Raw genomic sequence first — 15943 nt, 5'->3', positions numbered from 1 at the left:
CAAAAATGTGTCAATCAAACAATCCAAATGCTATAATTAAACGTACTTGAAATAACAAATAAAATTAAAAAAATTTGGTTAAAGTTGACTAAAACCAGAGTTTTCTAAAGTTGAAGGACTAAATTGTAACTTAGTTTGAAAGAGAGACTAAAACTAAAATCGCCCAAAAGTACAAAAACTAAAAACATATTTAACCCTTAAAAAATTAAAATATAATCAATGTGAATATATATAATTATCTTGATCATAATGATATTTATAGTATAATTTAATATTTGTAAGTCTTTATCTTAATAGGCTCGGTTTGAGTTTAGTGATACATTTACCTTGATTGAGTCAATAGGTTATCATATTTTGTTCATAATAGACGATACACCATTAATTCTCCGTTAATTTTGATAAGATTACATACACATTAGTTCTGATAAGATAACATACACCTCTGATAGGACGACATGTACTTGATAAGGTCCTTTAGTGGTAATCAATGAGTGTGTTTAGGTATAAGTAGTTAGGACATATTCTGCGTTGTCCTGGGACGAGATCAACATGGATGTTGCCAAGGGTACATTGTACAGTACACTAACCTTGGTGTTCAAGTTAAGGAATATAATTACCAGTTCTCACTTTACCCACACCTTTTGCTTCTTCTTTACACATTTAACCATTTCCTAGGTTGTTCTACATTGATGCTATCCTTGATAACTCACAACAAGTTTCAACTTTCAAAGGCGTTATTCCAAACTCTCGTTTCCAAACACCACAATACAAGTGAGTTTCCTTCACATGTTTTCAACAGAATCACGTCATGTTAATGTTATATATGCATGTGTTCTCATCCCTTCTGGTTTAATCCATTTTCAATAACAGTCATTTATCATTCTGTATACAGATCTTGTGATATATGTTAATAATCCCCCCACCTTTTAATTTGTGACTTTGTGGCTTGTGGTTGAAGTGAATCCCAAGGTGAGAGTAAGAGCACCAGAGCAAGAAGAAGAAGAATGTGTTTATCCAGAAAACGACAGTGGATCTTGGATGCTTTCAAAGTTCATTGAGTTACTATACTTTGAAGAAGGTAAATTCTATTTGATTTGATGTTTATCTCTTATACCCTTGCAAATTTCTGTTCTTGGATTGTCCTGAAACACGAAATTCTTGTCTCTGATAGAAAAAGAGAAGAACCACTCAGTTTCCAAAAGCACTAGGGTTTGTCCTCAACATGTAACAATGAGATCCACCCCTTCAATTAAAGGTTGAGATTTTCCCTGATACATCTCCTTAGCATTGCTTATTTTCCTTAAAATGGGAGAAACTGAAGTAAATTTTGGATGATGGTTGAATTTGCACAGGAGTATTGAAGAGTGTGAAGAGAGTTGGTGAAAGTCCAAAAGAAAATGCAAGAGCTTCTTCTGTTATACGCCCACGTGCAGTCTTATCCAGTCCTGGTAAATAATTGTCCTTAGTGCGAATATTGTAAGACACATGTTGTGTGTTGTAATAAAGGATTTGAAGCAAGATTTTGGTTTTTCAGAAAATGATGGATTAATTGGAAGCATGAATGAGTTGAAGAAGAGTACAAGATCAGATGCAACTAAGGTTTTGTGTGGTGAGGTGAAGAAGGGAGGAAAATATTTGGAGAGGGAGGAATGTGAGGCATTCAAGAAAGGCAAAGCAAAAGTTCAGTTTAGAAAGCTTTGATGTTAAGAAGAGGTGTTGCGTGAAAGCAGTGACATCAAAGAAGTTTCATTGACTTTGCCTTTTATGAATACAATTTTAAAATAGTAACCCTTATAAAACTGAAATTTGGTGCATTATGCCAATGAGTGTTGTGTATTTTGAAAATTCTGACATTTTTTTTTTTGTAATTTGTGTGAATTGACAATATGTTGACCTGTTTAAGCTAAAATAGTCGATTTTATTTTTCACAAATAATAGATTTGATATTTTCACATACTTTTTTATAACTTTTTTGACAACGGTGTCATCATTTGATTGGTTTATTTGAATTTACGTTTAAAAAATATTTAAAATAAATTAATCATAAACTATCACGTATACATTGTTAAAAAATGTTGTTGAAAGAAGTTTTTTCTAAAATAAAATTCTCGCAGTGGATCGCGGTTAGGGTATTTCTTATTTGGTCAGAATGATAGGCAGAGCAGTGAAAGGGTATTGAGGAGCATTTGGTGGGAGACAAGTCGTGGAGCTCGATAAAGGGCCATGTTTCTCATCAACAAAAGTCTCCTCTTCGTAAAGTTTTGCATAACTGTATGTTCTTTTGAGACAAATGGAATTAAAGATGAGTGAATGAATTTGTTCATAAAATTTATGTTATTTTTTTAATAGATTTAAAATTAAAAATAAGTGAATATGGAAATATTTTTTTAATAGATTAATATATAATAATATTATTTTTCTTTTATGGTAAAAATTAATATGTTATTATTATTATTATTATTATTATTATTATTAAAATTTGTTTAATATTATTATTTAGGTTTATTTACTTTTTTTAGTTTTATTTTTGTCTAAAAATATCAAATTGGTTCTCTAATATTTTTAACCTTATTTTGGTCTAATTTGTGAAGAATTGACATAATTAAATAATTTTCATTAATATTTACATCACGTGTTAATTTGTGGTTCTTCTTAATTTTTTGAAATTTTTAATTTTTTTTAAAAAAAATTTAATGTTTCTTCTGGAAAATAAATTGTTTTTGTGACGTTTTAAAGTTGTCACATATCAATTTTGGCGTGATACTTTTACATAACATAGTTTCAATTTAATTTAAATATTTGTTTTATTTATTTAATTTAATAATAATTTTCTGCTAAAATAGAACAACGTTGACCTTTTCTAAATTGTAATCAAATTTATGTTTTGTTTTGTATAAATATTCTGTAGTTATTTTTATTAAAATTAACATTTTTATTAAATATTTTTAAAAATATTTTTAAGTTAACTTTAATTATATTAGTAAATTCTGTTTAAATAAATTAATTTTAAACAAATTTTTATTAAGGTTAAATTAGTGATTGTATCCCAATTTTGGTAAAATAGATATAATATATAAAACTTATAAAATTTATTAATATAGATAAAAGTTACATATATAAAAATTTGGATATGTAATTATTAATTAAACAATTTAAAAAAAATAAAAATTTATTTTAATTAACAAAAATATATGTAAAAATGGTAGAGTTGGTTTAAATATATTTTCAAAAATATTTAATAAAAATATATATTTTAATAAAACTATCAACTTAAGATTTATAAAAAGTAAATAAATTTTGTTTCAATTTAAAATGGACATCATTTCTCCATTTTAACAAAAATTAGAGCTAAATTAAATAAAAAAATATAGAGACTAAATTAAAATCGAGTCATATGAAACTATCATGTCACATTAATAGTGTCATGTTACACAACTTTAAAGTAATATGTGACAATTTAAAAAAAATAAAAAATAAAAAATAAAATTCAAAAAAATCATAAATTGGGACGTGATACTATCTTTAACACCGTTTGTATGACAAAAAGAACTTAATTGCATCAATTTTTCATAAATCAAGATCAAATTAATACTAAAAAAAACTCGATGACCAACTTGACATATTTAAATAAAAAAGAACCCAAAGAGTAGTTAAGAGCCTCTTCTATCATCTTGTTTTCATTTTTGGTTTAACCTTGATTATCTTAATGTTTAGTGAAGATCTTCGTTGACCTAAACATCACATTCTAAAAATAAAAAACCGGTTTTATCAATGTCGCATCATTTGCGATCTTGGTTTTGCTTAATACAACCTCTATTCCAAAGTCTCTTACCTTGTTTTGCAAAGTTCAAGTGCAACAACTCCTATCCTACTCTTGTTATGCAATTTTTGAACATCGTATTTAAGTTCTTGTTTTGTTTTTCTCTTATTGTTTTGATCACTCTTATTTGACAATAAAAGTCACCTATTTGGTTAACTACAAAACTATGTTATTAATAACACAAAATAAGATTTGGAGATAAGTAAACAAGGTGACAAGACAAGATAACAACTACACCACCAAGTTAATGAAAAGATTAAATGGTAAGAACTCAATTAAAGCAAATTTTTTTTATTACTCAATAGGTCACAAAAATTTAATATGGATTCAATTAAAAATACCCAAGTTCATCACGGATTCTAAACTTAATTAAGTTGTTTTTAATAGTTATCAACCCCTTTAAAAAAAGGACTTGATGATAATTAGAGAGAGACTAATAGAGGGTCACTAGTTTCCGATTGAGACATGCTAGCTTTAAATAAGGTGAGTACATTAATGGATGATAGTCTTATATTCTATATCAACATAGGATGTTTTCGTTTTCAAACTAGTTTGTTTATAGGCACTAAACGAATTCTTGTAGAATTTTTGTTGCCTGTCCAACAAAACGAAGGTTGGAATTCGAATCCTTAAAGATTGAATTTTCACCTTGTATGCTATTTTGTGCTAGTTTGGGATCGATCCAACAAAACAAAGGTGGGAATTACACTCCTTTAATGTATATTTTAATTAGTGTATTTACAGTCTTTTCTAATGTATATTGTTAAACTCGTGTAATATTTTATGCAATATACTCGTTTAATAAATATATGAAAAAACTTGTTTGATGTATATTCTTAAACTTGTTTAATCAATGCACTTTTTTAATATGTATTAATATATTTGTCTCATAAATATATAAATATATTCGTATAATGTGTATTGTTAGAATTGTCTAATTAATATAAATTTAAATTTGTTTAATGTGTATCATAATAAACTTATCTAATCTTACATTAACATTCATTCTAGTAAAATATATGTATTATTTGAAGAAAATATATATATTAACATTCATCTACTTTTTAAAAAGTGTAAATTGTATCCAACAAGTTCTCAATCGGATAGGACTACTTCAATTTCCAGTCACTTTTAACAATTTTTCTAAACACGTGTGGAGAAATTGAAGAAAAAACACAAGGTGTTTGGTAGTTTCTTTTTATTATCAAGAGGTTTTTCTAACGTAATATAGTGATTAAATAATTTATTTTTAAATAATAGAAAATGGAAAGGGAAATACAAACTTGCAATAAGAGCAATCTGATAGCACCTTTATTTTGAAAGAAAGGTTAAAAATAAAATGATGATGATAATAAAATAAAAAAAAGTTAAAGGTAAATTGGGTGTGAAAAAGGAGAAAATTGTTTGAAAGGGAAAAGCAAAAGAATGAATTTGGCAACATTTATTGTAAGGTAATATGAGCATGGCTAGCTATGTGTCTCCTAAAAGAACCAACAAAAACTACATGTTGGTGAGCGTTGTGTGTGGTGAACTGTCGCCATTCCCCACCACATTTCTCCATTAAACGACACCTTATTTTCGTTTGTAATGTCTGGTCCCACCTTTGTCTCCTTGTCGTTTGGAAGGCATTTCTGGGTCCTACCACACTCCCCCTTCTTTCTCGCCTTTCCTTAACTTCTTCTATTTCTCTCCATCTTCTCTCTCTATAACTATTTATTTCTCACACTAATATTTCAATTATCATCATCAAATCTAATCTTACCTTCCAACTTCTCTCACAAAATAATAAAATCATTTTATACATAATTATAAATTTTAACATTTCAAAATTCATCAATCATTTATTATATAAAAATTTATTAAAAAATAAAAAATAAAAAATAAAAAATAAAAAATAGAAAATAGAAAAGATCACACTAAACTCATAATAAAAATTACACTTTAATAAATATAGATAAATTATACTCACTATAAAAATATATAAAAATAAAATATTAAACATTAAACAACTTATATATTATAATAGATTTATAGTAAAGTTAAAAATTAAATCACTTATATATTACATATATTATAGTAATTCAGGAAGATATCTAAATACATTTACTCTCTCATAAATTTATTATAATATAAAGATATGAGATTTTAAGGAATTTATTTATTTATAACATTTATTTTGTTGAAAAATATTTTAAAAATTAATTTTATAGTTATTTGACATTATAAATTTATTTATATAATTTAATTTTTAAAATATTTAAATACCTACTCTTTTACTCCTTAAGATTGGGATGCCTAAATAAATTTACTATCCTATAAATATACATTAAAAGTTTTTCATATAATCTACATATTATTATATTTATATGGAGTAACAGTAACATTTCAAAATTTTAATAGTTTTAATATTATTATAGGATAAATTACACATCAATAAACTAAACAATCATAAACAAAACAATCATAAACAAAGTATATATGAATTTTTAAAATTATCTAAATATGACTATAATAATATAACATATACTAGAAAAGAAAATAATATCTCTATCAACAAAACGTTTTACACTAGAAAGTTAAAGTGTGGTTAAAGCTCTATCAAAATGAGCTATATACATCTATAAATAGATATATACAACATCAATAACAAAAAAAAAAAAAAAAGACTAACGTTGGTCCTATGCTTCGTCTCCACCTCTTAACATCTGATCCAAAGACAACTCCTCATCTACTCACATCGTTAGATGATCATTGCAACTCAAGAGATGAACAAACACAAACATAAAGAAAAGGGTAAACTAACTTATCAAAGAACGCACATAAGCATCATTTAATAATTAAGTTATCAATCATCAAACAATATTCACACACATATTTAATAACTCTAGACTGACTATCCTGATACATATATCGATATCGAACTATAGAGACCCTGCCTTTGAGGTGGTATAACAACAACAACAACATCTTCATCAACAAATCACCATAATCCAAGGTTAATCCTTTCAAGCATCTATGAATGACAAATAACCAATAAACTAGGGACCTTTTACTACTTTTCACTACATAACCATTCATCTCTTCTGAAGACTGGAGGTTATTAAGAGTGTCAACCTGTAATCACTAGCTTTCTACATCAATAAATACACTTACACACTTAATCATTTAAAGGAATTCTTCTTGAACTCCTTATAAGCATCATTCACATGCCGCCACACCTCTCAATCATAACATAAAATATAAGGAACATCATTATATCATTTACAACTAAATGCAGTAGAGAAAATCAATTAAAATACCAAAGGAAACCTAGACTCACTCACCCAACGAGAGCAAAACCAGTGAGTTCTCACAACCCAGCGAGCTGGATTGCCTAGCCCTTGCAACTACAACCCAAATTCCCTACAAACTTGCCCAACAAACCAATTCCACTCACCCAACTAGTGCAAAAAGAAAGAACTCCCACAGGCCAATGAGAGAGCTCACCCAACCCCTGAAACCCATTGCTAGAACCCTTATTTACTTGTCCAGCGAGCAGTTTGCTCGCCCAGTCCCTCTGCATAAACCAACAACCCTTCAAATCTCCCAAGAATACGACTTCAAGCTCTCATGTCCTCTCCCATGCATTTCCACCAACTTCTAACACTCCTAGATTTAAATCTATACTACAACCAACATGTCTATATACATATAACTCAATCTAAACAAGTTTGGAATCATTTTACCATGAAATTCCCATCCAATTTCAACTTAATTCCTCACTTTATGGACCAAATTCAATCTATCAATTCTTGCTCTTGACCAAGCATTTTAGGGGTCTAAACAAGTTCAAATGGACTAAAAAACAAACCCTAAACTCTTCATTCTACCTGAAACCTTTTACTTCTAAAATTCACTACTCAAAAGCTCAAAATACATTTAAAATCAATGAAAACTCAACTTATCATCTATTATGCAAATCTAGACCATTTACATGATCAATCATCATTCAAACCAGTCCTAAATCACACTATTAAAGATCTCAAATCTTTTTTTCTTTCATTTTACCCTTTCTTCCAAAAGTCAACTGCCAACATCACTCCTTTTTAGAAAAATATGACCTAAAATTTTACAATTTCGATTCTATTAAAAAATCCAGCCAAATACAACACCACCATTACACCAAAACATCATTCAACAGGCTACCACAATCCAACACAAATTCATACAAGGTATCAAGCATCACATTACTGAATTTACCCAATCAAACACAATTAGCAACAAGTCACTTATCTCAATTTCAACTATATCATCATATTATCACAATAATTTATTAATCATACATAAATTTCAACAATTTAAGCATAGAAACTAGCTTCCCTTACCTTAAAGAACTACCACCGCTTTACACAATTCGTTGCTCTTGCTTCGAGCTCAAGGAACTTTAGAGAAATCTACCAACAACAAGAGCATGATCAAAGTAAGTCTTTAGGACCCCTGATCGACAAAGAGAGGGGTAAAAAACTAATCTAACACACGCGAAGAGATCCCCTAAGCATGAATTTGACCAAAGAATTAAAGAAAAAAGAGAAGAAACTTACTTGCTCTATAAGGAAAAGTGATCGGATATAAAGGAAGGATTCTCCACCGTGGTCACTTAGACACCTCTTGATCTTCAAACAGATGATATAGACATTAGAAATCATAGAAAGAATGTAGAGAGAACTAAGAAAATGTTTTTAGAGAGATGATAAATGTTTTTGATAATGAGATAAGTTTAGAAGTTTCTATTTATATTATTGAATTATTTAATTTTAAAATATTCGGTCTCATTATTTTAAAATACCTATCAACTCTAATACTCGATTTTTTAGATCTTACAATAACACGATTTTTAATGTTATTAATTAATTATATTATTATTATAGATAATAAATTTAATATTATTTTAATCTCAAAATTAATATGAAAAATTTAAATAAGATATTATCGTACATAACCTAAAATATTTTTCATTTAAATTTATATACATTAAAAATGAAATTCAAAATAATCAATTCGATTACAAAATTTAACACAATATTTTATAATATAAAATTCTCCAATCATAATAAAATATATTTTTAACGATATTTCTCTCCATTTATAATATCATATGTTTCTTTTTATAAATTTATTTATAAGATAAGTACAATCATAAAAATAAGGATAATTTTAAAATAAAACACAATCCACATAAATATTTATAGTTTATTTAATAAAATAATTAATCTACACATTTCAAGAAAATCAAAACATTAAGTAAAATTTTAAATTTTCTCTTATTTACTTTGTGGCTAGAGATATTTTTCGTGACTCCTTTAATTTGAGAAAATTTTTACCAAATACCTTTTAGATAAAAACGGCACATGTCATATCTATTCTCATAGAAAAATTATGAATGATCTTCAATTATAAAATAATAATAATAATGATATAGCCAAAAACGTATAATTAAACAAATCATAAATTGTACCAAAAGTACAATATTATGATTAAAGTTTCGTAGAAAAAAATAGAGCTAAATGGACTTGGAAAATAAAAGTTGTTTTTAAAGAAAGAAAGAGAGTGAGAACGGTAAAAAATGAGTTAAAATTTGTTAAGTAATTTGATTGATGTGATAAGCTTATATTTTAAAAAGAAAAATGTATATAACTATTTATTTATAAACTTTTTTTCTACAATTTGGTACCATGTAATACTTTAAATATATATAAATTGAATAGTAGGATTGTTAAAATTTATCATCTTCAAGCATGAAAATTTATTCTCTCCACCAAAAAACTGCTAATAAATTTAAGTAATTAGAAATTTGAAAAAAATACTCTTCTTGTATTATAGGAGTAATAATTTGCTTATCAATATTTATTAGAACTAACCAAAAAGAATCAAGATTAAATCAAAGTGGAATAAAATTTAGTTAAATATTGATTGATAAAAAACAAAGAGTGAAAACTTGGTTGCATATGGTTGAGGTAAGAAAAAAAAAATTCCTTTGTCGAACAAATGTTGAAAGAATGAGCTGAATCTTTGGATAAGAGACACCGTTAGAGTAGAATTTGCGAAAAAATGTTGGAAAGTGAGTTGAATTTTCAAATAAGAAAAAAACTTAAGAAACTTCTTTTGAGACGGGGAGGTAATGATGACAACAAAATATGAAAGTTAAATGCAAATCATAATGGAATAAAAAAGAGTAGCATCACTATCATTCATTATAAGAAATTCTTGATTTATTTACCGAATATTATGCAAGGATGTAAATTGTAAGCAAATTTAGAGTTACATACAAATTTTTATCTGCTGATTTAAATTTGTACACAAATGAACGTTAAGTTAAAATATTTTTGTATGTAAGCTGAAATTAATTACCTAAAGATTAAGTTCACATAAAGTGTTAACTCTATGAAGCAAGGATCATTTTGAGGGAAATAATGCATATATAGGGATAATAGAATTGGTATGTAAACTAAAGGATGCATTACATACAAATACAATAAACATTCTCCCAATTTGATTTTCTCTTTCATTTTCTCTCGCGAGCTTTGCACTCTTGACTTTCATTTTCGTTTTCATGTGATTTGTCTCATCTTTCACACCATTTCAATTGTATTTCCATGTAATTTATTGATCTTGCCTTTATTTGAACTTGCATCTGACACACCTCACCTTGTCCCCCATAAAGCTCATTGCACTCTCTGAAACATCTTGTTCTCACTTGAACAACACTTTTTTCGTAGCTTGATGCTACAAGGTTTGAGTTTATGCAATACAAATTCTCGTCATTCTATTTGTGTAATAGATTATTTTAAGCCTTCAATGAACTCAACAAAGTCTTGAGCCTCAAAATTGAAAAGGTATGAAACCTTAAATTTGGAATTCAAAATTGAAAGATATATTGTTTAATTTCAATGTGTCATTATATTGTATTTAAAAAAATGTTATGTGGTTGTTACGTGATTTTAGGAATTGTTGAAGAAACTATAACCACTTTCTCATCACTTGTCTTCAATTTGAGTTGATATGTGAATGTTCTACCTTTGTTTTGTTTTTTTATTTGAAGCTTTAATATTTTTTTTTGTCTAGGGACAAAAGAATTGTGAATCAATATTCTTTACATACATGTCCTCTAGCATTTGATTTTCTTATTGATACTTCGTTACATTGTAGTTTTTGTTTGTCATGTTTAATTTCATTTACATGTGGTTGATAGGGGTTCTTATATTTTAAGGTTTGTGAGTTTGCATACAATCAATCATATGTATCACTTTCATTTAAATATTAATATTTTTACGGCTTTAATTTCAAAGTATAGTCTAGTATTAAGAAGATAATGTTGGATTTCTATAGATAGATTAAAACTATATAAGTTCTTTATCTTTTATCTCGTGGATTTGTGTAACTGAATTATGCAAGATGATGTGATAAAAAAAATCCATGTATGTTAGTATCTTGTGTTTGAAAAATAACTCCTTAGAGACAATGTTTGTAGTTGAGTAGTGTATGTACATGGCATGATGTGGATTCGAAGGCTCAAAAATAGAAACCTCGTGATTAAAAACTATACTAATTTATAATTATCTATCTATCTTTACATAACTATCTACAAATTTATGCGTACAAAATTATCTGTGACTAATTTATGGTCAAAATGTCCACTCTATCAATTATCCATTTTAAAGTTTAATTGTCTCTTTAATTATGAGTTGAATATGTGACTCTAAAATTATAATAATTTATTTTATACTTGTTGAAATTTGTGTAATATAACTTTATATTCAAAATAATTTTCAAAAGTGTATTAAAATATATTATTTCATAAAAATAGAAATTAATTGAATTTATTATTTATTTTAAAAATTAAATAGAATAGAAAACTTGACTTATAAATAAGAGTGATGTAATCACAATAAAAAGTTTAAACCAAGAGAGGTTGAATTGAACATTTTTAAAACATTTCTTTAGTTCAAAATATGTAAAAACCCATTTCTTAAATTAGATTGACCACATGATTCAACAATATATAATTTTTGAATCAAACATTTTAACTTATTAAACTCTAAAATCAATAAGTTAAAATTCTCACAATAAATTGTAGGGTTTATAGCAATATCAATAACAATCAAATTTCAAATTTGGTTAAAAAGTAAGACCAATCACAATAATAACACCATTGATTTATCAATTTATTATGCAATCTCACTAAGATTATTATAAAAGATCAAACAAATTAGTTTTCTTGATAAAAGAAACTCAGAACAATAAATTGAAAAAACCTAAACAAATGCATACAAATTTTTTATACTGGTTCATTCCAATGTTAAAACAAGATTGTCTAAAGACTAAAATATCTAAAAACTCAAGTTTTGAAGTTTAACAAACAACATTAAATAAAATATTGTTTTAAAAGAAAAACGTCTAACAAAATGAAACATCCTTTTATAAAGAATCATTTGATAAGGAATGAATTGTATGAAAGCACTTTCAGACACATATCGTCTAAACGGACAATGTTTTATAAACAATGTCTTACGAAAAGAAGCGTCGCTCTGAAGCTTAAAATATGTTTCTCTCAAATAGTGTTATTCAAGCAAGCGTCTTACGAAATGTATCATCTAAGAAAAGCCCTATTGATAGCAACCTCCTTGGCTAGGTTGGGCCAAAGCTAGAAGGATGCAATGAAGATGGTCCCTTGAAGATATATGGTGCGGAAATGTGGTGGATCATCAAGGATAGAAGATCATGATCATATAATGGTAAAATGGTGGTAGTGTGGTGTTTGAAGGCTCTAAGAGAGGTTAGGCCAACTCAAAGAGGAATGTGACTAGAGGAACCTTATGGGTTGCTCTAGTTTTGATCTTAAGATGAGTAATATGACAAAAAATTGGAAGCATAACTTTACTTAACATCAAAGATGATTACAAGAGAGGAAACACCTCTCTATGTAGGCAAGGGTGTCTCCCAAAAATCCTAAAAGCATGATTTCCAACCTTTGCACTCATTGGTTGAAAATGAGGCATTATAAGAGTGGAAAAGTGTCAACAAATCCTCTCCAATGAGGGGAGGTGATCGAGGTACTCAAATCAAATTTAATGTGCAACTAAAGTGCAGTATAAACTAGGAAATGACTCCTAGGTCGTCTCTCAAGGACGAAACTGTGGTTCAGGAATTAAGTTGAACACTTGGTGGGAGGGTGTTTTTGAATAGTTTTGTGAATGAAAATGAACTAATCAAAACATGAAATTAAACACAAAATTAAAACGGTTGATCATTAACTCAAATGCAATGTTCCAATCACAGATTAACATCAATTACTCACTACTCTAACCCCTAATCCAACACAAGCTAATCAACTAAGCGAAGACTAGTCATGTTTTCATAATTGCGAACTAAGCGAACGTAACACATCTATTCAATCTATTTTTGTTCCATACAGAATAATTAACTAAGCTAAGATTCAATCACCAATTAGACAACAAAGTGTATACCCATTGTAAGAACATAATCATATTTAATAGATTGTCAAGGCAAAGCAGCAAAAGCACACTTCCAACTCAGAAATCTCATGGAAACAATGCAAAATCACTAATGACCAACCAAGAACATTTAAGCTACCATTAAAACGAGATTTAAACACAGCGAAATAGAATTGAAATGCGAACCAGAATTGAAATGTGAAAATGGAATTGAAATAGCAAAGCGAAAACTTGGACAAAATTCAAATAGCAACTACAAAATGCAAAAAACATCAATTGAAACGAAATGAGGGAAAATCAGAATTGAGAATATGAATGAACAAAACGCAATTAAAAAGGAGAAATAATATTGAAGAAAGAACAAAAATTAAATTGTAAATAAAAAGGGGATTCAATACAATATAAGAGAAAACAAAAGCAAACCTACACCCCCAAAGGGGGCGGGGGTGGAAGAAAACATCAATGCTCTAAAACTCTAGGGAGAGAAAGGAAAATGAAGGAGAGGAGAATCCCTAAATCTGATTTGGGTATTTAAAAACCCCAAAAGACGAAACTGCTCTCAGTATGTACTTTTCCTAAATGTTGACCAAAAATGGGTTCAAAGTTATAAAGTTTCACCCAATTAATTTGAAACTTAAACAATAATCAATTAAACAATAATCTGTGAGTAACCAATGATGAATCTATTTTGGAAAAGCAGTGGAATAGCCTGTTTCTTCATAACTGTTTTTAAGTTTCCTCTTTGTTCTATAACATTCTTTAAACATTTTCACTTTTACTCATTACTTTTGACCATTCAATTTCATGCTTTTAAATGAATAAAATTCTAGCTTCAGCTGCACAAATAAACATTAGAACATCCAAAATAATTTATGCAACTAAGAATAATATTTTAAGCATCTTTAATTCTCAAACCCAATAAATCCAATCCTCACAAATTCACTTTAAATCAATCATTTAAGCATAAGAATCTCATCAAAAATTAGAATTCTAAAACATAAATGTGGGCATAAATATGCACTCATCAATAAATAAATTTAAAACAAAATTAGATACAATTATGGACGTGACCACACTCTTGTTGTCCCAAAATATGCTAATAGAATTTTTCTGCAAATAATAATTGGAATAATTAGGCCCAAATAATTCAAATTAATTAAAATAAGAATTAATAGTCTAATTAAGCCCAAATAGTGTAAATGAGAAAATAATGGAGAATTAAACACAATTCACTAACACAATTTGGTGCGAAAAACTAAATAAATAGTACAAAATAGTGATTCATCAGGAGGATATGTGGCCACAGGGTATGTCATCACCACTAAACGCTATAAATTGCAAACAATTTTGAATATAAAGTATCTAATGTTTTAGCCAACTAATAATTATATGTTGAAAACTCTACTAAACGGTGCATTTATTAATGAGTTAACAAATGATAAAATGTTTTGAACACGCAATATAACTTAACGTTTATCAATGTTCAAAATATTAAATTCATGTATGATAAAGTGCTTCAATTATTGTAAACCTTGTTCTTGATATTTGTACAGATCATAAAAATACAAAGACTTTATTAGAATCATTGCACACAACATAAAGGCATTGAGAAATATGAAGAAGATTCTATGAATGTTTCTCTTGAAGACTTCTAATCTGACACATCGTACAAGCTATGTTTTGATGAAAACTATGACAAAACTTTGTGCCTCTACAAAGTAGACCTGAGTCTAACTTCTCATCTAAAAAGGCTACCAACTCTACATGAAGTCAACCTCTTTGTCTAACAAACATTTCTCGATGAAAGCTATGAATAGACGGGCACATGAAGAGAAGACAAGAAGGATAATAAAATAGAACTTTTGAAAGCTTATACAAGCTTGTTGTTACTTTGTCCATATACCGTCTAAAGCTAAATTTCTAAGAGAAACAACCTTTGTAAAATCTCATATTTCATTATATTGATTTTATCCTTTCTTTGAGAGTACTAATCTGTATTTGCTCATAAAACTTATTGTGTTGTATATTTTGAAGAAAATTAAAACACTTGGTGTTTATCTTAGTTAAATTAAACAGTCTAAACAATTGTCTAGGGTTGATACTAGGAGTGGTTAAACTCGAAATAATCATGTTGACTAGGTGAACCAAGAATGGAGCAAATGCTCGTTGTAAACCTGGAGAGGTAAAACTTGAGTAATCTTCTTAAAAGTTAGTGGAACCCCTTAAGAGTTCTTAAGGGAGAACTGAAGTGACTTATGTAAAGTGAACCAATATAAAATTTGTGTGCTATTGCTTTACCACTTGAAACGTTTTCCTTAAAGCTCTTTATAAACAACAACGCTTGAACAAATCTTTTGACCATAAATCTCTTGAAAACTTATCAGACTTTGATTTGTGAAAAGTTTTGAAATACTATTCAACCCCTTATTTTAGAGTTTTCCTGTATTTTCATTCACATAATTGCTACGATTCTATTCATTACTTCCGAATTTAAATCCTCAAGAGGCATGACAAAAACAAATAAAAGAAGAATACAAAATAAGATAGGGATGGAGATGCCACAATCTTGCAGATTAATAAGTCAAGTGAATATTCACCACAAAGATGTTAATCTTCGATAAGAATCAGAGTT

At 27.9% G+C, this 15943-nt stretch overlaps 1 protein-coding gene across 1 annotated transcript; it reads left to right on the top strand.

The window, feature by feature from the left end:
• The first annotated feature begins 603 nt into the window (after window positions 1-603).
• Window positions 604-1891, top strand: LOC106771746. Its single transcript, XM_014657743.2, has 5 exons — window positions 604-771; window positions 959-1078; window positions 1172-1255; window positions 1353-1448; window positions 1535-1891. Exons 1-5 carry the CDS (start codon window positions 690-692, stop codon window positions 1699-1701), a joined length of 549 nt encoding a protein of 182 aa, XP_014513229.2. The 5' UTR covers window positions 604-689; the 3' UTR covers window positions 1702-1891.
• The last annotated feature ends 14052 nt before the right edge of the window (window positions 1892-15943 follow it).

The sequence above is a fragment of the Vigna radiata genome, chromosome 8, assembly GCF_000741045.1.
Source record: "Vigna radiata var. radiata cultivar VC1973A chromosome 8, Vradiata_ver6, whole genome shotgun sequence".
Classification (NCBI taxonomy): domain Eukaryota; kingdom Viridiplantae; phylum Streptophyta; class Magnoliopsida; order Fabales; family Fabaceae; genus Vigna; species Vigna radiata.
Note: the sequence above shows the minus strand (reverse complement) of the source record. Positions and strands in the feature narration are given on the sequence as shown.